Source organism: Tursiops truncatus, chromosome 13 (genome assembly GCF_011762595.2).
Source record: "Tursiops truncatus isolate mTurTru1 chromosome 13, mTurTru1.mat.Y, whole genome shotgun sequence".
Lineage (NCBI taxonomy): Eukaryota > Metazoa > Chordata > Mammalia > Artiodactyla > Delphinidae > Tursiops > Tursiops truncatus.
The window spans coordinates 42,097,052-42,123,378 of NC_047046.1; the positions used below are offsets into that span (position 1 = coordinate 42,097,052).

At 38.8% G+C, this 26,327-nt stretch overlaps 1 protein-coding gene, 1 long non-coding RNA gene and 1 other non-coding gene across 6 annotated transcripts in view; 2 read left to right on the forward strand and 1 right to left on the reverse strand.

The window, feature by feature from the left end:
- LOC141276193 (uncharacterized) overlaps positions 1-19,122 on the reverse strand; it is a 55,331-nt gene extending 36,209 nt beyond the window's left edge. Inside the window, exon 1 of the long non-coding RNA XR_012325362.1 lies at positions 18,945-19,122. This is a non-coding gene — a long non-coding RNA (uncharacterized lncRNA). The remainder of the gene's footprint in view (positions 1-18,944) is intronic.
- Positions 10,710-10,781, forward strand: TRNAA-AGC (transfer RNA alanine (anticodon AGC)). The gene has a single exon. It is a non-coding gene; the product is annotated as a tRNA-Ala (tRNA).
- A 165-nt stretch (positions 19,123-19,287) lies between the features above and the next one.
- The window catches only part of TAF4B (TATA-box binding protein associated factor 4b), a 155,344-nt gene continuing 148,304 nt past the window's right edge, over positions 19,288-26,327 (forward strand). For 2 of the 4 annotated variants that reach the window (XR_004521555.2, XM_073790632.1), the window contains exon 1: positions 19,288-20,125. Coding sequence is in view for 3 of the 4 variants with exons in the window: in XM_073790632.1 (XP_073646733.1) it covers positions 19,783-20,125 (343 nt within the window). In the remaining variant the exon portion in view is untranslated. The remainder of the gene's footprint in view (positions 20,126-26,327) is intronic. The other 2 variants (XM_019930473.3, XM_019930474.3) reach the window with 1 other exon arrangement.

The following is a 26,327-nucleotide window of genomic DNA, read 5'->3' on the forward strand; positions in this document are numbered from 1 at the left end:
GCGTAATACCCTCTATGTCCATCCATGTTGTTACAAACGGCAGGATTTAATTCTTTTTTATGGCTGAGTAATATTCCATTACACACGCGCGTGCATGCGCGCGCACACACACGTGTATATATTTTCCTTATCCATTCATCTACTGATGGATACTTTGGCTGCTTCCGTATCTTAGCTACCATATCAGTAAATAATGCTGAAGTGAGCATAGGGGTACGTATATCTTTTCTAATTAGCATTTTTGTTTTCTTAGGATAAATACCCAGGAGTGGGGAATTCCCTGGCAGTCCAGTGGTTAGGACTTTCACTCCAGAGGGTCTGGGTTCAATCCCTGGTCGGAGAACTAAGATCCCACAGGCTGTGCAGTGTGGCCTAAAAAGAAAAAAAAAATACCCAGGAGTGGAATTGCTGAATATATGGTACTTCAATTTTTAATTTTGTTGAGGAATTTCCATACTGTTTTCCATAGTGGCTGAACCAATTTACATTCCCACCATCAGTACACAGGGTTCTCTTTTCTCCACATTCTCGCCAACACTTGTTATTTGTTGTCTTTTGGATAATAGCCATTCTAACAGGTGTGAGGTGGTATCTCATTGTGGTTTTGATTTGCATTTCCCTGGTGATTAGTGATGTTGAGCATCTTGTCATGTGCCTGTTTTCAATCTCTATGTCTTCCCCAATGTCTTTGGCCGTTGTTGAACATTATAGTGATGGGAAGGCGCCACATAATTGTTGAATATACACTGCATGCAGGGTCCCTGAAAGTGGATTCAGACACTGGTTAAGTAAAAATGGGGGGACCTCCAGGAAGAGAGGGATGTGTTGCGATACCACACATGGCCCTGGGAAGCCTTCTCACGAAGGTGCATTCACCTACTCCTCATCCTCATAGAACGTTCTTTTCGTGCTAAGTACCAGAAACAAACGATATGGTCCTTGTCTTGAAGACATGTTTCCTATATGGGGCGAAATAGGGACACACCATCCAAATGATATGGTTGTAATTCCACCCCTTATTTTTATTAAACAACCACTCACATAGTGCTTACTACATGCCAGACACTGTTTTGAATTCTTTATAAACATTAACTCACTTAATTCTTATGAGACACATTGTATAGTTTATGCCCAAAGTGCTGATGCTTATAGTGTTTACACCACAGCTATCCATCGAAATGGACACATTTCTGCCTAAATCTTCCTCACAAGGCTGTATCATAGGAGGCAGAAGCTTTTCTATCTCATTGGTTTTATTCTTCCTGTAACTGGCATGAGAGTCAGATTATTTTTGACTCAATTGCTTTGTTTTACTTTGGAAATCTAAGTATTGTTTTGGTCACGTTTTGCTGATCTATACAAAGTGATTTTTTATTTAATGTGAAATTTTAGCCAAAATATATTCAAACATTATTGCTATTTAAAATGTCAGTTTTACCTCTTTTACTGGAAAAATGCAATATGCAAGCACTTTGTGCTTTACTGGAAGAATGCAATATGCAAGCACTTTGTGCTTTTCCTCCCTTGTATCCTCAAGGTGAGATGATCACAAACATTTGTTTTTGGGAATCAGCTAAACAACTTCTCTTTCCATCATTAGGTTATCATTAACTATATAGTCTGCAAAAAATCTCTCACTACAGGCAAAGAAATGCTGGATAAGATCTAATAAACATAACATATGCCCTTTAATTGCATAACTGAACTCACAAGACGTAAGGGAAATCCCCAGAGGCCAAACACAGAAAGGGGTTGAGAATCAGAGAAGGCATTAGAGCAGATGCCGGTGCTGCCCAGGAGAAAGCTGTACTGGCACAATAACCAAAATAAGAATGAGACGATAAAAAGCCTAGAAACACAGCTACCCTCATTGGGATACTTGGGTTATGGCAGCTAGCATTGCATATCTGTGGGTAAAGAATAAGTGCTTCAATAAATGGTGATAGGACAACTGGTTATGCATTTGGAAAGAAAGAAAATAGGACAACTGGTTATCCATTTGGAAAGAAAGAAAATGGAACCTCTACTTCACACCATTTTTTTAAAAAGTCAGTGTCAGATGAATTAAAGACCTAAACATAAAAGGTAAAATGTTTAGAAGACAATACAGGAAAATATCTTTAAGACCTTGTACCTAAACAAGCTACAAAAAGTGCTAACACTTAAGGAAGAGATTGATAATTCAACTCTGAAAATGTAAGCTTCTCTACATCAAAAGATACCATAATGAAAGTGAAAAGACGGGCCATAAATGGGAGAAGACGTGTAACATATAACTGATAAAAGGTGTGTGTCTGGAGCTTATGTAGGACTGTTGGTTCAAAGGAATAAAAAAAAACAATGCAACAGAAAAATGGATGGACCATTTAAACAGGCAGTTCACAGAAGAGAACACCTGAATGATTTTCTCTTTATGAGGAGCTTATTAAGTAATGCTCTACCACACTAATCCAGGAAACACATATTAAACTATGATAAGACACTACTTCACAGCCATCAAGTTGGAAAAAATTTAAAATGACTGTGTAAAAATTTTTTTTAGACTATATAAAATGTTGGTGAGCATCTGGTGCCCAAGAAACTCCTATACTGCTATTGGACTTTAGGACACCTGCTGTGGGCAACAAGGTAGTGAGATCTAGAAAGTCAAAGAGGCAAGTGTCCTTCAGCCAGTAATTCCACTCTGAGGTATACAGCCTACAGAAACTCTAGTATATGTGCATAAAAACAATCACCTATAAAGGCATTGCTTGTGATAGCAAAAAAAAAAAAAAATTGGAAGTAACCTAATATTCATCAACAGGAAAATGACTGAATAAATTATGATTTATTCATACAGTAGCATACCATATAGCAGGGAAAAAGAAGGCACTACAGTTACATGTACACAACAGGTATATGTCTCCAAAACACTGAGCAAAAACTAAAGCCAATTGTGAGAGAGTATACACAAAGGAATGTTTATAGCAAGCTTAAAGACCTACAAAGCTAAATATAGTGTTTAACAGATACAGTGAGGTAAAACTGAAGAAAAGCAAGGGAATTAGTTGTTGCAAAAGTCAGGACATGAGTACTTCTGTTGGGAGCCGGGGAGAGAAATGCACAAGAAAGGTAAGGCTTTTATAAAGCTGGGTGGTGAGCATGTGCATGTTCACTTCATTATTCTCTAAACTGTACCTGTCAATTATCTATACTTTATTATGTATCTTACAATTATAAATCCAAAAAACATTCAATGCAGAAAAAGTTTAACAAAGTTTAAACATGCATACCTTGCCCTCAAGAAGCACACTGCTTAAGAAAACTTAAAAGCATGCATAACTATAATGTATTGTGTTGTCTATGTATGTATCCATATGTAGTGAAAATAAAAAGCAAAATCAGGATGGTTGGAAGAGAAGGGAACACACGGGGCTTCGACTGCACTTGACACATCATATTTCTTTATTTCTTGAATAGTGGATGGTATAAGAGTGGTCATTACAATATTCCCTTGTCTGACAGAGCCAGAGACAGCTTTGCTTCATTACTAAGGTTAGCACTTATTCCTTTCTAAAAGTTTTTTCCCTCATTCCTGGTCATCTTGAGGATGATGACCAAGTGAGTGAAGTAATGAAAGACATGACAGTCTCACCATCATCTGAAGTGAAGTCATGACTAATTCTCTTAGGAAGCAGATCTGCAGTTTGCACAGTAAGTTTTAAAAGACACTTGGAAGCAAGTAAATTTCGAATTGATCTTTGGAAAAGGATGTGATTGAAATAAATACTCTCCAAGTTTGCAAAAAAACCCACTTAATTTCATATTTCATATTTCCTTAGGGCTCTTCATTCCAAGTATTCCCATGCTTTGTCTTGTTTAATTGAATACATATATACATATATTTATACATATATAAATATATCTATACATGTATATATATATATTTCATACATTGACATTCCTTTAGAAAGAAATTAAGCAGTTACTTTATCATAACTCCATATAAATTTTCATTGGTTATTGAGGGGTCATAAAAATGCCTCATCTAATTAAAAATTATAAGAAGGTTTTTCACTGTATTTTTTTTTTTTTTTTTTTTTTTTTTTTTTTGCGGTACGCGGGCCTCTCACTGTTGTGGCCTCTCCCGTTGCGGAGCACAGGCTCCAGACGCACAGGCTCAATGGCCATGGCTCACGGGCCCAGCAGCTCCACGGCATGTGGGATCTTCCTGGACCGGGGCACAAACCCATGTCCCCTGCGTTGGCAGGCGGACTCTCAACCACTGCGCCACCAGGGAAGCCCTTCACTGTATTTTTAATAGAGTTATAAAGGTATACTGTGCTTTACCTATCATAGAGAAAACAGGTCACAAGAATATTTTCTGTAAGATCTTGATTTCAAGAAGCATATATCAGAAATAAACAGAAGAAATGCATGTAACAGTCTCATTTAAAGGAGACTCTCATTTTTAATAACTGATACATTCACGTGGTACACAAATTTTAAAAAAATTGTATAAATACTCCATCTCATTTTGGTCCCCCAGTAACTAAGTTTCTCTTCTTGAAGGTAACGGATGTTACCAGTATGTTTCTACTGATATTTTCAGTATACTTCTATTGATATTCCATACATATACAAACATGAATATATCTTTCAATGCAAGTGGTAGCATACTGTACGCTGTTCTGTATCTTGATTTTTTCACTTAACATATCTTTGAGGATCTTCCCATGAGAGGATCATTCTTTCCAACGTACAGATATAAGGTTAAATTCTTAACCAGTCTTCTATTGATGATCATTACTGTTCATGGTGTTGCTACTGCAAATAATGTTGCAATGAATAAACTTTTGTTTGTCATTTCCCATAGTTAGAATTATATTTACAGGATAAATCACTAGAATTAGAATTTCAGGGTGAAAAATATGTTATACAATTATACAAATTTATGTTTCTCCTAACAGTGAGTGAGGGTCCCTCTGCTATACCTTTCCCATTGTAGTTGCATTGGCTTTGTATGGTATCAACTCAGCTAACCTTGGAACTGTTTCCCAGAATTTTCTTTCCTATATGGCTGTAAGTTTGAGTTGGCCACAAGAGAAATTTGCACAGTATTTGAAAGGCAGAAGAGAAGTAGCTCCATGTAGGGCACCAGCACTGTAGCAGCTCGCAAAGGATGTTGGTTTGCTGGCTCACTTTATTGGTGTGGGGAGGCATCCAGGCCCATAGCTACTCTAGTTCCTCCAGATCCTACCGGATCTCCTCCTCCATATTCTTTGCTAACAGATTCTTTGCATGCAGCTTCATGGCAAAGGACACCAGCTTTTCCTGCAGGTCACCAGCATTGCCAAGGTTGCAGATGGTGAAAGATACATGAGGGCACTGTTTGTCCCCATGGGTTACAGTTTATTCTCACCCTCCCCACTTCACATCCAACTTTCCTTCCTGACTACCAGAATGAGCTGACACCAGTGACAACAACCTTGCACAGACTTCTCCATCAACTCCCACAATTGTGTGAGGTCTAATTCCTAGAGGAAGAAAATTGCTTATTTGATACCACAGTGGTTTTGCTTCTCTAATTGAACTCAAACTAATAAAAACAGTGCTTCAAACTTTTTTGCCAATAAATAGGTGAAATCTCAATATATAATTTCATAACTATTTACTTTGTATTTTTAAAAATTTACCCAAATAATTTTGATTTGCATTTCTTTTATGAATGATGTAGAACATCTTTATGTTTGTTTAAAAGCCTTTTGAATTTTCCTCCCATTGATTGTTCATATCCTTTGCCTAATTCTTCCAATAGGTTTTGGTTTTTTCCCACATCAATTTGTAAGAGCATTTACTATATTTGGGAAATTACTTTTTGCTTACATGTTAAAGCAATGCTAGCTACTATAGTAGATGAGCCCACACAGTTTGCTTCTCTTTTTAAATTTAATTAAATTAAATTTAATTTATTTGGCTGTGCTGGGTCTTAGTTGCAGCAAGTGGGATCTTTGTTGCCACGTGGGGGATTTTTAGTTGAGGCATGTGGGATCTAGTTCCCTGACCAGGGATTGAACCCGAGCCCCCAGCATTAGAAGCGCAGAGCCTTAGCCACCGGACCACCAGGGAACTCCCCAGTTTGTTTCCCAATAACAAATCCCATTGTTGATTGCAATCCTCCAAGCAAAAATCTAGGAACTAAAAAAAAAAAAAAAGTCTAGGAGCCAAGACTCCTCCCATTTTGTGTCTCTGCCATCTTCAGCATGCCATTTTCAAACACTCCCAAGACTTCTGTGTCCATTTAAGCTACCAAATGGGAAAGAATCTGAAGTATCAATTGTGATTTAAAAACAAAATACTCAGTATACTAGAAACAGAAGGGAACTTCCTCAACATGATAAGAACCCAAAGCTAACATCATATTCAATGGTGAAAGACAGAAAGCTTTTCCTCTAAAATCAGGAACAAGACAAGGACACCTACTCTCACCACTTCTATTCATCAGTGTATTGGACATTCTAGCCAGAACTGAGCAAGAAAAAGAAATAAAAGGCATCCAATTTGGAAAGGAAGAAGTAAAATCATCTTTGTTCACTGATGTTTATTAGTTCTGACATTTTTTAAATGGAATCTTTGGAGTAGAAAACAAAGTTGCAGGATAAAAAAATCAACAAACAAAAATTAGACGCATTTTATATACTAACGATGAACAATCCAAAAAGAAAATTAAGAAATTCCATTTACAACAGCATCAAAAAGAATAAAATTCTTAGGAATAAACTTAACCAAGGAGGCAAAAGACTTGTGCACTGAAAACTGCAAAACATTGCTGGAAGAAATAAAAGAAGACATAAATAAATGGAGAGACACCCTGTTTTCATAGATTGGAAGACTTAATATTGTTAAGATGTCAGTACTACCCAAAGCCATCTACAGATGCAATGCAATCCCTATGCAAATCCCAGGGATTTTTTTTTGCAGAAGTAGAAAAATCCATCCTAAACTGAAAATTAAAGAAAAAGTGCTGATTGTGGTTTCCTATGTCTTTGCTGACTAACATAAGCTAAACTAGTGTTTCTCATACTTTAATGTATATATGAATCTCTGAGGATCTTTTTAAAATGCAGGTTCTGATTCAGTCAGTCTGAGGTAGAGCCCATGAGTCTTTTCTGTCAAGTTCCCAGATGACGGATGCTTAGATGCACTGGCATCACCTAAGTACTTGTTAGATCTCATTAGCTAAGTATTTAGGAGACATCTACACTTAGCCCCTACTATGGTCTGTGTGATCTCCCTTCCCCCACCTTCCCCATACCTCTTTGCTTCATCTCTTGCCATTCCTGCCATTTCTGCCATCCTTCATTCACCTCAAGCCACACTGGCCTCCCTGCTGTTCCTCATAAACACTAAGCAGGCTCCTGTCTCAGAGCTTTGAAACTAACTGTCCTCTGCCTGCAGCGCTCTACCCATACTCTATGTGGACATGGCTTGCTCCTGTACTTCCTTCCATTTGCTGCATAAATGTCACCCTATCAGAGAGGTTTTCTCTGACCATCATTTATAAAATAGGACTCCCACGCCCCAAACACCTAACACCTGAAATATGTGTTTGTATGTGTTTACTGACTGCTCCGCCCCATTAGAATTGTAAGTTCCACATCTATTTTATTCGTTGGTGTACGGCCAGTGCCTAGAACAGTCTGAGCTTACAGCAGGTAGTTAATAAATACTTACTGAATGAATATTAGAGAGCCATTAATTTATATTACAACTTAAAAATCCAAAATCAGATACCAGTTGTTTCCATGTTTCTTACTTAAAATTACTGGCTAAGATGAGATTTTTCTTTGCTTATCTTATTCTAGCATAATATCATATTTGTTGATAATGGATAAAGTAATAGGAAAGAGGTTTTGAAAAGTTCTCCAAATGATGTGTTTGGTGAATTATAATTCTGTCTTTGAAATACATATAACATGTGAGTAGCTCACGTATATAAGGCTGGCCCACCTGCACTAGGAATTCAGGGACAATTCAAGGCCACCTTTTTTCAGACATGATATTTGCATTTTGCTGATTGTGTCATGTTTTCTCTATGCCCACTTCAGTTGAGATCTTTTGGTTAAAAGAAACAAAGGTTCACTCCAGAAAGGATTCAAAGAAACAAGGGCCCTCATGGGGAATTACAAAACTGGGAACAACAACATCATTTTGCCTCCTAGGAATGGCCGCGTTAGAAATGTCAGCATCAGGAACTTTTGGATCTTAACTCTAATGTTGAAGCAGTAACAGGATCAGTTCCTTTCAGCACATCTGTTCTTCTCTCTTTACTGTCTGACTTTCTCAGTCTCATTTTCTTTCTTTAACTCACGGTTTATGCTAACTCATGGTTTCTTTTCCCTTATAACCTTCTAGCTCATACATGTGCATTATGGCCTCTCTAGCTTCTCTTTCCATTACAATCATGTAGCTTCAGCTTCCACAGTTAACTTCCCTTCTCTTTCCAAGGTTCCCAACTGCAATTTTGCACGAGTAAATATGTTTGGACCAGCTGATATTTTTGCATCAGGCCTGGGTAGGGTCATTGTGGCCAAAGGAGTGGCTGCCCTTGGGCCAGCTTCCTGTTGCTTGTCCAGTCTGTGGTGGCCAGCAGCTTGGGGTCAAGTGGCTCCACCCCATGATGCCCTTTTTGTCAGTAAAGCAGCTCTATTGCAAGGGGCTGCGTATGTGACTGACCTGGGGAGAACACACATGCTTCCTCTCACAGAAAAGACTTTTCTCCTCCTCCTTTTCATCGATTGAGCTGACTCTGGAAACTTCTTATGACTCACCACAGGTAGCCCTCTCCAAGAAGCCTTTCCTCGGGCTTGATTAGAGGCCCAACCTCTGTGTCTCCAAAGTTCTTTGTTGCAACCTGTCTCATACTGCCTATAATTGTTTCACACTTGTATCTCCTACTAGAATGTGGGCATCTCTGGCTGAGAAAACTATAGTTATTTTTCATTTAAAATATTTATGAAATATTATAAAATATTTATGGTATTATGTGTGCTAATTATCAATTTCTTGACTCTCAGCTACAAATCTGCCTTTCTTTGCCCTCTTTTGTGATAGCAGAGCTGGACCCTGGTAACATTTCTCCTTTGTCAGCTAATGAAATGTTACACTTCGCCAATAGAGGGCACTGACGTCACACTGCACAGCCACAGCAACAGGTAACTATTTGGCTTATGGATTCTGGTACTCCGCTGTTATGAAGTACAGATAACTCCAGTTACACCCGCAGGCCATGCTTTCCCCACCTTCAGTGGCTTTATAGACCAGCAATGGCCCATTTCACCTGGCAAGTTTCTTCATCACTGCCAGGCTGTGTGCTCCATGCCCCCTTGGAGGAGGTCTGAATCTCAGCCATGGGGACTGTTCCTCTCCTAATCCCTGGTTCTTTTAATGCCCACTCTCCCTCTAGCTGGAGGGTATACATGCTTTTTTGCATCTGCTACTCTAAGGATGCCTTAGAGTCAATCCTCTTCTACTCCTTTCAGTATCTAACCACCTTCCAGTAGCTAACAAACTTTTATATTAAATTTTCGCTCTTCAAAAAATTGATGTGGTATCTGTCCCCTGAATGGACCCTGGCTAATATAACATGTAGTGAGGCTTTTATTGGTATTTTTAAATGGACCCATAAATAAATAATTTATACTTTTCTCAGTTTTCATTTCTAACATGGTAAATATTGACAGATACAATCCACACAGACAAAAGATTTTAGGGGTCCTCAGTAAGTTTTAATAGTATTGAAGTTTCCTGAGATGAAAAAGTTTGAAAACAGTTGCTTTATTGCAAGTCTTCTAAGAGTTTTGATATACAAATGCACTTGCAAATCTGAATTTAAACCCAGATCTAACGTACATAAAGCTTTAGGAGATGGTGAGGTCGACAACTTTTAAGTCCTGAAAACTTGAAACTTTTTTCTCATTCAGAAGTTTCTTAAAAAAAGAAAAAAAGAAAAGAATCACACCTTATCAGTTAACAATGTAATTAAAATGAAATACATTAGCTGGGATTACTTGACAATATAGGAAAGATATAATGAAGAATTTGTTGAGACTTAGAAGACAGAGTCTGTGGGAAGAATACCTGGAAACAGAGAGGTGATGGTGGGTAAAAGGTTTTAGCTGTTTTGCCTGGGACCTTGACTTCCTTCCTTCCTTCCTTCCTACCACAAAACCTCACGATACTGTGTCAGAAACTGCAGGTTAAACAGTAAAATAACAGACCTTTCTGAAAGAAACATGTGGAGTCTCAAGAGAAACAGGGAAGTAAGGAATATACTAGGAGAATCTACTAGGAGGATCACCCAAGAGGAAAACAAACATAATGGGGGGTTTTGCTGGGGAAGGGGTCAAAGAAGACTTCCTTGGGAAAGTTCTTCCCCCGCCTCTTTGCCTGGCAAGAGGAGCATGGCACCACAAGAAGATGTGGGAAAAGGGAGGTGGTAGCCAGAAGTGATGCCAACCAGCGGTCACATCACGATGGGACCTCTATTCTACATTTGGGTTACTCCGGAGACACTGGGGGAGAGGAGAGGCATATGGTGACGGGGTGGGGGGCATGGAAACTTATTAATGATGCAAGAAACCACAAATTTTTGTTTTGGAGAGGCAAACATCAAACAATTAAACCACTTGAGGAAGTATTACATCAAGAACAAGACTAGGAACTCAAGGGGAGGTGTAGCTCAGTGGTAGAATGCGTGCTTAGCATGCACAAGGCCATGGGTTCAACTCCCAGCACCTCCATGTTTGATGGCAGCAAAAAACAAAAAGCAAACATGGCCCTGAGCTGATGTGATGTCAAAGCCTTCATCTTGGGACTTTCCTGGCAGTCCAGTGGATAGGACTCCTTGCTTCCACTGCAGGGGAATCCTGCAGTTCGATCGAACCCTGCAGTTCGATCCCTGATTGGGAAACTAGAATCCTACAGATCTGGCATGCTGCATGGCCAAAAAAAAAAGAACAAGACTGGGAAGCATATCATTGTTATTATTCAACATTCTCCTGGACATTATATCTAATCAATGTGATAACACTACAGAAACACATGAACTACAAATTCATTCATTCAGTCAAAAATATTTATGAAACACCTACTATGGGCCAGGCATTGGCCCATATATATGGGTATAGCAGTGAACAACAACAAAAGATCCCTGTCTTCATCAAGCATCATTCTAGAAGAGGCAAATTGAAATGTGACCTCACAGCATTTCACCTAGTTCAACACTTTTATCTTGGCTTCCTGACTTCACCTGTTTTGATTTTTTTTGCCTTGGCTTCCTGACTTCACCCTTTTTGGTTTTTCCCCCTATCTCTCCAGCCTCTCCTCCTTCTCTAGTTCCTTTTATTGGCTTCTTTTTCTATGCTACCTTGAAATGCTGAGGTTTGATATGGGTTCTTCTCTCTTTACTGCACCTGCTCTCCTTCCATCATAACATTTACTCCCATTACTTCAAGTATAATCTACACTGTCAAGAAGAGCAGGTACAAAGGTAATATAAAGCCTAGTTTTTGTTTCACTTTCAAGTTCCATTTGATCTTTCTTGAACTCTTGATCTTTTCCATCAGAGCTGCTCCATCTCCAATCTTCCCCATGGCTGTGAATGCAATCACCATCCACCCAATTTCTCAAGCTAGAAATGTTAGTCATTCTTAACACCTTCCACTCCCTAAGCTACTTTACTCAATTTACCACTAACACCCACAGATTTTTACCTCCAAGATATACTTCAAATCTGTCCACTGCTACCAACTTATTTCAAGCTGCCATCATCTCTCACCTGCAAGAGCCATCCAACTAGTTTCTTCGTTGCTTCTTCTGCCTTCCCCAAGTCCATTCTCCATATAGTAACTAGAATGGTCTTTTAAGAATGTACATTACTCAGAAAATGATGGGGGTACATCAAAAGGATACAGGAAACAACTTAAAAAGGAGTTCTCACTGTCCAAATCTCGGACAATATGAGAATCAAAATAAGTCATGGCAATTACCGATCATAGCCCATTGACTCAAAAAGAATGCATGAATCCATGCTGATACATACGTAAGAGAAATGGGAAAACTATTTCTTTCAGTAGAATGTCAAACAATAATGTAGAAGAAATGAGTTTTAAAAAATCACTATTTTGCGGCCATCATAGTAATAACTGATTCAGCCAAGTCATTAATGGATGCTAAAATTAATAAGGCAAAGCTTGATGAAGAACAGCATATTTATATAGTCTCAAAATATGTCCCACCACATTGCTTATTAAATACAAAGAGGAAAAACAGTTAACTTTATGGTGAGAAACTTGGCGTATACCAACACAGACAAGTGATCAAATTTAAGGTAAACAGTAATAACGTAAACTTACATAATGTATCTCCTAATGTGACACAGAGGACATAACATCACTCATGCAGTATTCCTGTCAAAATGCATAACCTGAATCTGATCATGAGGAAACAACAAACAAACCCAGTTGAGGACATTCTACAAAATAAAGGGCCTGTCGTTTTCAAAAATGGCAATATCATGAAAAAGAAAGGCAGAGAACTGTTCTACACTGAAGGAGACTGAAGAGATATAAAACTGTATGCAATGAAAGATTCTGGATTGGATCCTGGATTAGAAAAAAATTTGCTATAAAAAACATTATTGGGACAAAATGGAAAAAGATCTGTTGATTAAGGATCTGCTGACTAAATAGTTGTATCAATGTTAAATTTCCTACTTTTGTTAATTGTACTGTGGTTATATAAGTCCTTGTTTTTAGGAAATATAAACTGAATTATTTGGGGGTAATGGGGTAAGTCTGCACCTTGCTTTCAAGTAGTTTAGGGGAAAAGTGTATATAGAATTGATTCTCATTATTTGTGGTGATTGTGTTCTATGAAGTCACAGAACACTGAATTAGCAAATACTAAAAAATCGTGACTAGGGGAAATACAGAGTTAGGTTTCTCTAAGCCTCTGGTCATAACATGTTTTTTTTTTCCACCCTTCAATGTATCAACATGTCTTATGTGTTTCTGTTTAAAGATACCTTATTTAATATATATTGTTGATTCATTAACATTGAACTCACAACCAATAGCACTATAACTCATGCCTGAAAGAAGCGTATCTAACACATATATTCTCTGTAAGGCATGTAACCTAGAAACACTAGACAGCACTTCAGCACTGTGCCTGAGCACCATCTTAAACAGTGACATCATCAACAAAAAGTACAAAAATATGAAAAACATGGCACTAAATAGGCTGCAAAAAGGATACTTGTTTACAGTATGAGAGCTAAAACAAGAAGGCAGAGCCTTGTTTGAGCTCACCTGGGAATGTGCACATTTGGCAACTAAAATTTTCTCTCCTCTGCAAATGTCTGCAAAAGACCTTGCAAGTACCACAGGGCACGAGGGGAGGAACAAATAAATTTTAGGTAGGGGGTTTGGTAGGGGGTTTGAATTTGAATTTGCAAATACAGAATGTGTGAGTAATGAGGATCTAGTGAGTATGTTTACTATATATGCATACACACACACACTTATACACAAAGAGACAGAGCAAGTGATGAACAAATCAAAATGTTAAAATTGGTGAATCTGGATGGAGAGAATATGGGAATTTTAAGTACTATTTCTTGCAGCTCTTCTCTAAATTTGAAATTATTTCCAAATAAAAAGTTTTCAAACGTAAATTGATTCATTTTTACTCCTCTGCTTAAAATATTTCAATTGCTTTCATTTGCACATCACATGACCTTTAAGCCCTGAAGGTGGTCAAGCCCCTTTTGGCCTCTCCAAAGGTCATTTAGGCCACCCTTCCCCTAGTTGTCTCACAGGCATTTTTTTAATTCCTGGAACACTTCCCTATCTCCATAGCGAAATTAGATCCTATCCATTACCCTCATTTGAAGCACCTTGTTCTTTTCTTTCATAGCATTTATCATAATTTGTAATTATACATGCAAACAACTATGTGTTTGTATTTCATAAACGTGTAAAATGATCATTATGAAGACATTTTAGAAGTATGGAACTATGCAAGTGACTTGCTTTAAATGTTTAAGCATGGAAAATTATTTCGGCAAAGGTAAGTTCTATAAGTTATATACAAAATCATACTTCACAAGCAAACAATGGACAAGGATTAGAAAGTAATATGCAAAAATTAGAATTCAGCCAGAATGATAGAATTACAAATGGTTAAATATAGAAATTGTTTTCTTTTTAGGTTCCTTTCAGTAAGAAAGAAAAATAATCCTAAATCAAAGAATGATAATAATAACTCCCATGTTAGTGCTTAAAGGAACATTTTGGGAAAAAAAAAGTCTGTAATTGCAGACTGCAGAATAGAATGGAGGGGCAAGGCTAGAAGCATGGACACAGCACAGTTAGTATAATTTAAATGAGTGCACTTGGGTTGAACTAGAAGAGTGATGGTAGGAATGAGAGAAGTTGATGGATCACAGAGATATTAGATATGATGCTGGGATTGACAGGATCTAAGACTGATTGAAACAGGGGTGAAAAAGAGGGAAAACTCAAGGTCAGTTCCTAATTTTACATCTTAGGCAACTGGAAAGGGGTTCATTGGTTCACTGAAATAGGATCATAGAAGAAAAAGCAGGTTTGAAGATGGCAGAATAAGTTTAGTTTGAACCTGTGGGCCATCCAGGTGAAGACAGTAGGCAGCTGTCTACATAAGTCTGGAAACCAGGAGAGAAACTGGGTCAAAGATAGATAGATCTGGAAGTCATAAACATATAGATAGAAATTAAGCCATGGAAGTGAATGTTATCACCCAAGGAAAGTATAGACTGAGAACAGAAAGCTGAAATATTACCCTCCTATTAGACACCAGGAATACACAGACAAGATAGAATTCCTGCCCCTGGCAGCCAGTCTAGAGGTTGGGATTGGAATAGGAGTCGGAGAAGTACTCTTTGTCTTTCTACTATGTATTAGATTCTCTCTTCTGGTTCTGAGATGAACATGACACAGTCTCAGCTATCAGGAAGTTCACAATTTAGTGAGAGAGGATAGACAAGAAAAACAACTCAGATACTACAGTGTGCTATGAGAGACGAAAGAGGCACTGAATTCATCCAGTGTAGGCTGTAGCCTGTTGAAGGCCAAATAGGAATTGGCCAGGTAGAACATGTTTCAGATGCGGAAGGTCTTTGAAGGGATGTGAACCAATGTATGAAAAGGCATAAAGTTGAGAGAAAGTTTGGGGGTATTTGGGAAATTCCCGTAGTTACATATGGGCCAGTGGAAGGTTCCCAGCTTGGTGAAGTTCAGTGAAGTTTCTTGGATGCTATGCGAAGGAGACTAGGGAGTACTTAGCTGTGTTTACAGATTTCAATTGTTACTAAGAATACATATTTTAAGAAAAAGCTTGTGTTAATTTTTGACTATGTTATGTAAATACTATTCATTCATTGTTAAAAGAATTAGAAAATACACAGAATTTCTTTTAAAAAGGATCACTTAGTTAACTAATGAGAACCTACTGCATAGTACAGGGAACTCTACTCAATGCTCCATGGTGACCTAAATGGTAAGGAAATCCAAAAACGAGGGGATATATGTATACTTATAGCTGATTCACTTTGCTGTACAGTAGAAACTAACACAATATTGTAAAGCAACTATACTTCAATAAAAATTAAAAAAAAAAAAAAAGGATCGCTTAGAGTATCTCCAAATAGAGATGTCCTCTGTTAAGAGTTTGGTGTATAATCTAGATTTTCTTCTGAGTATATATCTGATCTGCTTATTGATTAAAAATTTGTTTTAATTTACAAAAAAATGGAGTCATACTTTGCATACTACTTTATAACCTTTTAAAAAATTTAACAATATACCATGATCATTTTTCCATAAATGTACCTCTAAATGTGTAAATCTCTTTTTTCAAAAAAATAAATTTTATTTATTTATTTATTTTTGGTTGAGTTGCATCTTTGCTGCTGCGCGCGGGCCTTCTCCAGTTGTGGCGAGCAGGGGCAACGCTTCGTTGCGGTGCGTGGGCTTCTCATTGCAGTGGCCTCTCGTTGCGGAGCAGGGCTCTAGGCATCTGTAGTTGTGGTACATGGGCTCAGTAATTGTGGCCCGCGGGCTCTAGAGCGCAGGCTCAGTAGTTATGGCACATGGGCCTAGTTGCTCTGCAGCATGTGGGATCTTCCTGGACCAGGGCTTGAACCAGTGTCCTCTGCATTGGCAGACGGTTTCTTAACCACTGAGTCACTAGGGAAGTCCCTAAATGTGTAAATCTTAACGCTAATTAATATTCCATAGTGTGAATGGATCTCTTATGTTAGGATCATTCAGCTGCATTCACTTTTTCTAAGAGCAAGATTTCAAACACTAAAAATGTTAAAAAGTGTCTCAAACTTCACTGAATCTTTAATGAAGCCACCAAAACTGGAAATCATTCATAAAGTCAAAACTCTTTAAGAGTCTGGACCACAGGAATTCCCTGGTGGTCTAGTGGTTAAGACTCTGTGCCGGGAGCCCAGGTTCGATCCTTGACTGGGATCCTGCAAGCCACGTGGCGCAGCCAAAAAAAAGTTCGAGTCACATTCCTTTAAGAGGAAGGGAATGACAGAGTGGTGTTCTGTTGCAGAAAGTATTTAAATGCTCTGATGCAAAACATAGATACTGGGACTAGGTTCAAGGTATAGAACTTGAAGGCACACAGTTGTTCCTGGCTCGTTTTGAAGCTGAGGCCATAGCCATCTTAGTCAAACAGTTATGTTTTCTCCGGCAGATTTTTCAGCTGGTCTCATTTCACTGATAAAGAAGGCTTCCTACTTAAATTCTAGAGTAGTAAACTTTTATTCATTTTGTGAAGAGACTGTATGTACTTGTAAAATCAAGTGGACAATAAGAAAAACTTACATTGTCCACTCGATAACTGTACCCTAGTTAAATTATGTTTGTGTGTTTGTATGTAAAATAGTAAAATATTCAGAACATAAATTTTATATTTGTTCAATTTTGTTTTATTACCTGAGTTGATAAGCAGAATATTTGGACAATTAATGACTGAGTCCATCATTTAGAAGTCGCTATAATCTGAATGTTTGTGTCTCCCCAAAATTCGTATTTTGAAACCCTAATTCCCAAAGGTGATGGTATTAGTAGGTGGGGCTTTTGGGAGGTGTAAAATTATGACAGTGGAACCCTCATGAATGGGATTAGTACTCTGGACTAAGAAGGTAAATGAATAAATATTTTTCAACATCTTTAATTTTACAAATATTTTAACAGATAAATCTAATAAAATCAAGATATAATCTTCCCCCTACATTTTTTCTTTTCTTACATAGAGACAAAATGCATTTTGCCTTCCTATGTATCCTATTTTATTATTATAAGTTTCTATAGGAAGGAAATGTACTAAACATAATTATTGCTAAACTCCAAATATCAGGACAAGTGCTGGGTAAGGAGGAGTATATTTTTTTCAACTAGAAAATTAAAGTTTCCATTAGCAAGGCAAATTATAAAGCAAACATAAAAGAAAAATGTTCAAGGCCACCTTAAAAAGAAAGTATACTTCCTCAAGTCAAGCCTCTTAGTAACTTGATAGAGGTTATTTACATACCTAAATAAAGTATGTGAGTTGGAGGTGGGGTTTAATGGAAGTTTAGAAAAGGGTAGTTCTCAGAGCAAACTTCTGAGCCTTCCTTCCTCTAGCATTCACTGAACTATACTACACGGAGAGAGAAAAACCAAGGCTAAACAATTTGCCTATCTAGTAAAAAGCAGGTCTAAGATTCAAATCCACTAGATGGTTTTGCTTCACTGAAAATGTTGCATGGCTCCATTTAATTCATTCACTTAGCAAATTATTTATTAAATACCTTTTCTGTGCAAGGCATTTTGCCAGTGGCAGTGGAGGATATAAGATGAATCAGACATTTGTGGAGTAGTGGAAAGAGATGTACTTTGGCTTCATACAGACTGGTTAGATTCCCAGCTTCATAGATAAACTACTCTTACAGTTTTTAAGTCAGTAAAATGAGGTGGTAAAGAAAGAAAGAGGGAGGGAGAGAAAGAGAGAAAGAGAAAGAAAGAAATAAAAAAAGAAAGGAGAAAGAAAGGTATCTCCTAAGACCAGCACGCAAAAGGTGCTCAATAAATTTAGTTTTCCTCTCTTCAACTCCACTTGGAGGGGTTTTCTGTAAGGTAAGTGATCAAGTAAGTCTTCATAAAATGGGGAATGTTGCGATTGATTTGGGTCATGAGATGGGTTCTTGATTTGGACTGGCTGAGATGTGGGAGATGGCAAATGCAGTGACGTGTGAGGACTGTGAGTAGATCCTGTCTGTTGGAACATACAGGGTGGGACAGAACTAGAAGCCGTAAAGGTCACGTTGCCTGCCTACCTGCATAATCTATCTCATTCAGTATAGTGTCAGTTCCTAAAATATATAATATTAGGACACCAGCCTGAAATCAAGGCATCTTCTCTGATTAGATCTCTAAGGGGCAAGTTTTCCCATATTTTACTTGTATTATTGATTCATTTGCCACACTCTTTTCACTTATTCAAAGAATATCTAGCATTGCACTTAAAATCTAAGCGCTAGAATCTGAGGATGTAGGAATCAAAAGACACTGTCCCAGTTTTCTAGCAGACAGACATGTAAACAACTTAAATAAGCTCAGAGGTGACGGAGACATCTACAGCAACGCCAAGTAAGAGATTTTCCCTTGGGGCAACTCAACCCTAAATTAATTATACGAAAATAGGCACATTTTACAGACTGTAAAATTATACGCCATGCTTAAACATTTAAAAGAAAGAAATGGAAGGTTTTTTTTCACAGTGTCAAATGCAATGCTCATTCTAACGACGCTATACAGCCAAGCCCGCAGAAAAACAGTGAGGAAGCGTGACTGAGTTCTTACTTTGTTATCGTTCTCTGAAATCGGTCTTCCACACTGTTTCCTTAAAAAGTAGAAGCCTGTGGAAAGTATAGTCCGGGCTCTTCAAGGAACACGCAACTGGGGATACCAAGGAGAGAGCAGAACGCGGATACCGCAGTTTTCCAAGTGCTGTCTGGCCTCGCCACGTGGTAGATTTCTGGCAACTCGCCCCTCTTTCCTCAGGATTCAGAGGCGGATTCTAACGCCCTCTGGAGCCGTCCCTACTGACGTCACGAGCGCGATTCCAGTCTGTGGCCAATCACGCGGCCGGATTCTGGGGGAAGCCCGGGGCAGCGGCGGCAGCTGGTGCGCGTGCGCGAGGTCTCCGCGTGGCTATATAAACATGGCTGGCGTGGTCGCGCAGAGGGGCCGTGCAGAGCGCGCGTAGGGGGCTTTGGGCCGCTCTGGGTTTGTAGTTTTGAAATTTCTGGCGGGGGAATCCGCCGCGCAGAGTTTTGGTGGAAGGTGGGAGCCGAAGTGACGCCCTTCCGGGAGCCGCGCAGCCGGGCTCCGCTGCATCTGGTCGCGAGACTGAGGGGCCGGGTTGAGCCGGCGCACGTGTGAGCGCCGCTGAGGAAGCGGCGAGCGGCCGAGCAGGTGTGGCTGCCGGCGGGGCCGCGCGGACTGGAGGAAGGTCCGGAGCGCCGGGGTCCCGCTGTCCAGCCGGCGCCCGTCACTGACTCGTGTGGCGGCCCCGGCGCCTCTCCCTAGCGATGCTGTGGAGCCGGAACTGCACTGGAGTCGGCTGCCGCTTGTCAAGCGTCCCCTCGCCTGTGCTCCCGGAACGGCGGCGCCTCAGCTGCCGCTGATCCACCTGGGGATGCCCGCGGGCCTCACAGAACCGGCCGGCGCCGCTCCCCCAGCTGGTGTGGGCGCCTCCGGGACCGTGACCATGGCCCCCGCCGCGGCTCTGCCAGTCCGGGTAGAGAGCACTCCGGTGGCCTTGGGCGCCGTGACTAAGGCTCCTGTCAGTGTCTGCGTGGAGTCCACGGCGCCCCAGCCGCTGCGGTCCCCCGTGGGGACCCTGGTGACTAAAGTGGCTCCTGTCAGTGCTCTTCCTAAACTCAGCAGCGGCCCTCGTCTGCCAGCTCCTCAGATTGTCGCTGTGAAAGCACCCAACACCACAACAATCCAGTTGCCTGCTAATTTTCAGCTTCCTCCAGGTATGTCGCTCACCTTTTCCGGCTTATCCCTCGGGCCGGCCAGTGGTGACACGGGAAACGTCGCAGCCCGGGATTGCGCCTTCTCGCTGGGAGTTCTAAAAAACTCAGCCAAGAGAACCTTTCATAATCTTGACTTTGCGGGGCAGTGATTTGGCGTTACAATCAAGATAGCATCTTTGAGTCCTTACTGCATAGTTTTTCTTTTCCTATTTAAAGAGAGCATCTTTTCCCTTAAGTGACACAGGAAAAGCTGGAGCAGCCTATTCAGGAGGGCCTTTGAGGCACTGGCTCTTAGGTGCGGGAAGATAAAGAGTATCGCTAAAGTTTATTTTCATATGGAGAAAGGATCAATTTTTATATCCACACGCTTAGATTACTATGTTTAAAAAAATGTTTTTAAAAGGCTCTTGTGTGTTAAGACCGAAAGTGAATTTTAAATTTAAACAAGCCTAAGTAAGTTTACTGCTTAGAAATGAATAATGTTGCTTCCCGCACAATTTTCAGATGTGTGATGATTGTAAGTAACTTTGAGTTAGAAGGAGCCCTCTCACAGGGAGCAAATGCCAGAGTTGACAGGTCAGAGCCATGAGGTGGTTATTTGTGAAGCATTGTGTGAATGCTACCGTTAATGAGCCTGTGACTACTTTTTATACTAGAGTGTACTCTGTGGGGCTGTTTTTCATGACTGAGGCAAAGGTTTTGCTTTGTGATCATTTGCATATTGTAAATATGCAGAATGGTGTTGGAGTATTCTACCTTGTTTTCTTTCCTCAAATGAAAGTCACTTGGAATTTCAGTGGGGAAAAAAAGCACGTGTTATCTTCTTTGGAAAAAAACTCTACTCATAATTTGATTATTTTCTATGTATTTTGCTGAGCAGCAATGGGAACTCTGACCCCCAAAGGTGGTAAAGAAGTGGAAGCATTTGGTTCACGTGATGTCAGTTTCCCCTAGCAAAATGAGGGTGCCTCTTTTGTACCTAATGTTCTGTTGTAGCTGTGTTTTAGTTTTGTATTGTACACGAGGTACCTACACTTAAGGCTGTGTGCACCACTGGATACATTTTCTGCTGGTTCTAAATTGTCCTCCTACATGCACTCTTATAAAGTAGCTATGAATGTGTTTCAATGAAATTACTCCTAATTTGTTAAAAACAAAATTCCTATCTAGTCAGTGAGGTTGGTTTAGAAACAATCAAAAAAGTATTCAGAGAGAAGAACTTTCAGGAGTGGAAACTTGCTGGTAAGTGGGAATGGATCACTTATGGAGGGCGTACTGTGCTAAGCACTTTTTTAAAAAATTGAGCTACAATTGACATACAACATTATATTGCTGGGCACTTTTCATCCATTATTATTTTTATACATTATTTATATTCTTTTGTTTGCTGGTCATAATAGATAGATAGCAAATAAGGAAAAAGTCTCTGAGGGTAAAGAATTTGCCCAATGCCAGACAAGTCATAGATGTCAGAGGGAATTTGAATTCAGGTCTGTTTAACTCTACTCTTTCCGCAACACTGTGCTTACCACTTGGTGTGTGTACAATATGGCTCCTTGCGTAGCAATGTTAAAAGGCGATTTATAGCATTTTAGAGCCTGATCTTTTTATTACACAGAGAAACAAAAACTGAAACTTGCTAGAGCAAAACAGCAGCAAACCGGGACCACAGCCTAAGTATGCACTACACTATAACTTGTTATGCTGTCGACCATGGATAAACTCCCACAAAAGAGAGGAGATAAATTGCCTTTAGTTGTTATTTAGAGAGGAGGTGAGAAGTTACCTTGAAGAGCAGCTTTTGGAATTTCTGCTGAGGTGTGGCAGAAGAACATACTCATATTTGTGCTCTCACAGATGCACAATAAGATAACCAATACTTGAGGAATGACACAGAAACACTGATTAAAATAACATTTTAAAAAGATCTTGTTCTACTTCTTTTATATACTGAGGATTAGCAGAGGATTGCTCAAGGATGCTTAAATTACATAGGAGTCAGCTCTGATTTTCCCAAGGTAATGAATACTTTAAGTATTTGATTTCTCTTTACTTCAGAATTTCCTCTGTGAACAGAACTAGTTTTTTAAAAATATGCATATGCATCACAGGTTTTTCTAGGGAGCAGGAGCTGGAAACAAAAAGGGGGGCATTGTGAGGAAATGAAAGAAACTGTAGCAAAGCCCTGAAGATTATTCTGTTGAATACTTTTGGTAATCTCTTCAGTCTTCTTTTTTATGAATTTGTGGGATTTAGACCAGACTGTGGCTCTTTCCGTTTTTGGTATTCTGTGTCTCTTCTATAATGTATTTCAGAGTGATGAGTAAGGACTTGATTGCTTCTTTTATGTCATAGACTGTGCTTCATAAATTCTGCTTCTCAGTCTTACTATACAGAAGTTTGTGAAAAGTTGCTTGTGAAATGGTTCTGGTCCTTTTTCATCAACTCCTTCATGCTGAGACATGGTATAGGTTTTGCATTTCTCAAATTCCTGAATTAGTTCCTGGATAATCTTCGTGGTTCTTGTTTCCACCCTAGCTTTATCAAAGGAATATTACATGATCATCTGCTCCCACAGTTGTAACAGTGCTCCTGGACGTCATGAAATGAGAGGCAATTGTCTTCAGTGCTCACCATATGCGCCCTCCACAGTTTGGATTTCAAAGGCTGTGAAGTCGCTTTAACTCATATTTGAGTTAGAAAGACTCAAAGGTTGTGGACCTTAAGGCATTAATAACAACTACCACCAATAACTTTAAAATTCATAAATTTGCTCATATTGTCTCATTTGATCCCTTTAACAGTCCTGCAAAGTAAGTATAAGTCTCTCAGTCCACAAACATGGGATACCTTTCCATTTATTTAGATGTTTAATTTCTTTCAGCAACAGTTTGTAGTTTCCACAGTATTGCTTTTGCACTTATTTTCTTAAATTTATTCCTAAAGTATATTATTTTTGATGTTATTGTAAATAGAATTTTTTTCTTAATTCCATTTATAGATAGTCATTGGAAATGTATAGAAATACAGTTGATTTTTTTAAATTGATCTTGTATCCTCTTCCTAGCTGAACTTGTTTATTAATTTTAATGGCTTTTTTCGTGGAATTGTTTGGATTTTTATATAGAAGATCATAATATATGTGGATAGTTTTAATTTCTATTCTGGATGCCTTTTATTTTATTTTCTTGCTTAATTTTCCTGGTTAGAACTCTCAGTATAATGTTAAATAAAAGTGATAGTGATTGTAGGCATCTTTGTCTCATTCCTCATCTCAAATGTTCCTGATCTTAGGGGAAAAGCATTTAGTCTTTCACCACTAAGTATGGTGTTCGCTGTGGGTCTTAAACCAACCTTGCATACTGAGATAAATATCACTTGGTCATAGGGTATAACACTTTTTAAATGTTGCTGGATTCAGTTGGTAGTACTTTGTTGAGAATTTTTGCATTGGTATACATAAGACATTTTGGTCTCTAGTTTTCTTGTGATGTCTTTGTTTGGTTTTAATATCAGGGTAATACCGACCTTACAGAATGAATTGACACGTTTCCTCTTCTGTTTTTTAGAAGAATCTGTGAAGGATTTATTTTTCCTTAGATGTTTGGTAGAATGCATCAGTGAAGCCATCTGGAACTGAGCTTATCTTGTGGATTCTATTTTTGATTATTAATTCAATCTGTGTTTGTTAGAGATCTATTCAGGTTGCCCATTTTCTTAAGTTAGTTTCAGTAGTTTATGTGTTTCTAGGAATTTGTCCATTTCATATTATTTATCCAATTTATTGGTTTATAATAGGTCATAGTATTCTGTTATAATCCTTCTTTCTGTAAGATTAGTGGTCATATCCCCTCTTTCATTCCTAATTTTAGCAGATTGAGCCTTCTCTCCTTTTCTCTTAGTTAATCTAGGTAAAGATTTGTCAATTTTGTTGGTCTGTTCAGAGAACCAACTTTTGCTTTGATTTTTCTCAGTTGTTTTTCTATTCTCTATTCTATTGATCCCTGCTCTAATCTTTATTAATTTTCTTTCGTCTGCTTGCTATAGTTTTTATTTTGCTTTTTTCCCCAATGTCTTAAGATAGGTTAAGTTATTAATTCAAATAATCGTTCTTTTATTTTTTTTTGAAATGCAAATATAATAATGTCTCTCCTACTTGAAATCCTTCAGGGCTTCCCACATCTCCTCAGATCTTTTTTTTTTAATATATAAATTTATTTATTTATTTATCTATTTTTGGCTGTGTTGGGTCTTCATTGCTGCACGCGGGCTTTCTCTAGTTGCGGCGAGCAGGGGCTACTCTTCATTGTGGTGCACGGGCTTCTCATTGTGGTGGCTTCTTTTGTTGCAGAGCACGAGCTCTAGGTGCGCGGGCTTCAGTAGTTGTGGCTCGCAGGCTCTAGAGCGCAGGCTCAGTAGTTGTGGTGCACGGGCTTAGTTGCTCCGTGGCATGTGGGATCTTCCTGGACCAGGGCTTGAACCCGCGTTCCCTGCATTGGCAGGCGGATTCTTAACCACTGCGCCACCAGGGAAGCCCTAATCCTTCTTTTAAAATAGAGGGATTTACAACAACAGTTCACCTGTGTACAACACAGGTTTGAACTGCACAGGTCCACTTATACTCAGATTGTTTTCAATAAGTGCATACTATGCTACTACATGAGCTGCAATCAGTTGAATATGTGGATGCAGAACTTCAGATATGGAGGGCCAACTGTAAAGATACATGCAGATTTTCAACGGAACAGGGGTGTGGGGCGTCAGTACCTCCAACCCCCATGTTGTCCAGGGTCAGCTGTATAAATTTTCCTTAAACACTACTTTAGCTGCATCACATAAATTTGGGTATGTTGTGTCTTCATTTGCATTCATCTCAAAGTATAGTCCAGTTTCCCTTGTGATTTCTTAACTGACCAACTGGCTACTTAGCAGTAATTAATTTCTACATATTTGTGAGTTCCCCTAATTTCTTTTTGTTACTGATTTCTAATTTCACTCCATTGTAGTTGGAGACCACACATTGTGTGATTTCAGTCCTTTTAAATTTATTTAAACTTGTTTTATATCCTAGCGTGTAGTCTGTCCTGAGACTGTTCCACATACACTTAAGAAGAATGCTGTTGCTGGGTAGAGTATACTATTGATGTGTTTTAGGTATGGTTGGTTTATAGTGTTGTTCAAGTATTTGATTTCCTAGTTGATCTTCTACATCTATCTATCTTATCCTAGACATCTATCTTTCATTGAAAGTAGAGTGTTGAGGTCTCGCAAGTATTATTGTTGAATTCTCTATTTTTTTCCTTCGTTTATGTCAACTTTTCTTCATATATTTTGGGCTTTGTTGTTTGGTGCATATATGTTTGTAATTGTTAAATCTTCCTGATCCATTGGCTGTTTTATCAATTATAAAGTACCCCTTTTTATCTCCAGTAACACATTATGTTTTACTCTATTGTCATATTAGTATGGCCACTCCAGTTTTCTTATGGTTGCTGTTGGATGATATGTCTTTTCTGTCCTTTTACTTTGACCTTTTTAGTGTCTTTGAGTCTAAAGTGTGTCTTCTGTAGGCAGCATATAGTTGAATCCTATTTTATAATTGGGTGTGACACTTTTTGCCTTTTGATTGGATTATTTAATCCATTCACATTTAATGTTACTGATATAGTTGGGTTTAAGCCTGCCATTTACTTTTGTTTCTATATATTTTTTTGTTGTTGTTCTTCCTCTGTTCCCTCTTTCCTTTGCATTAAGTGAATATTTTCTAGTGTAACATTTTAATTCCTTTATAATATTTTTTAAGAATATATATATTTTGGGCTTCCCTGGTGGCGCAGTGGTTCAGAGTCTGCCTGCCGATGCAGGGGACACGAGTTCGTGCCCCGGTCTGGGAAGATCCCACATGCTGTGGAGCAGCTGGGCCCGTGAGCCATGGCCGCTGAGCCTGCGCATCCGGAGCCTGTGCTCCACAGCAGGAGAGGCCATAACAGTGAGAAGCCCGCGTACCGCAAAAAAAATAAATAAATAAAAGAATATATATATTTTTTAGTGATTGCTCTTGGGTTTACAATATACATCTTATTAGAATTTACTTCACATTTATATTAACTTGTTTCAGTCAGATGTAGAAACATTTTTCCTATTTAGCTCATTTCCCTCTTTTTTATTTTTGTGCTATTATTGCTCTACATATTGCATCTAG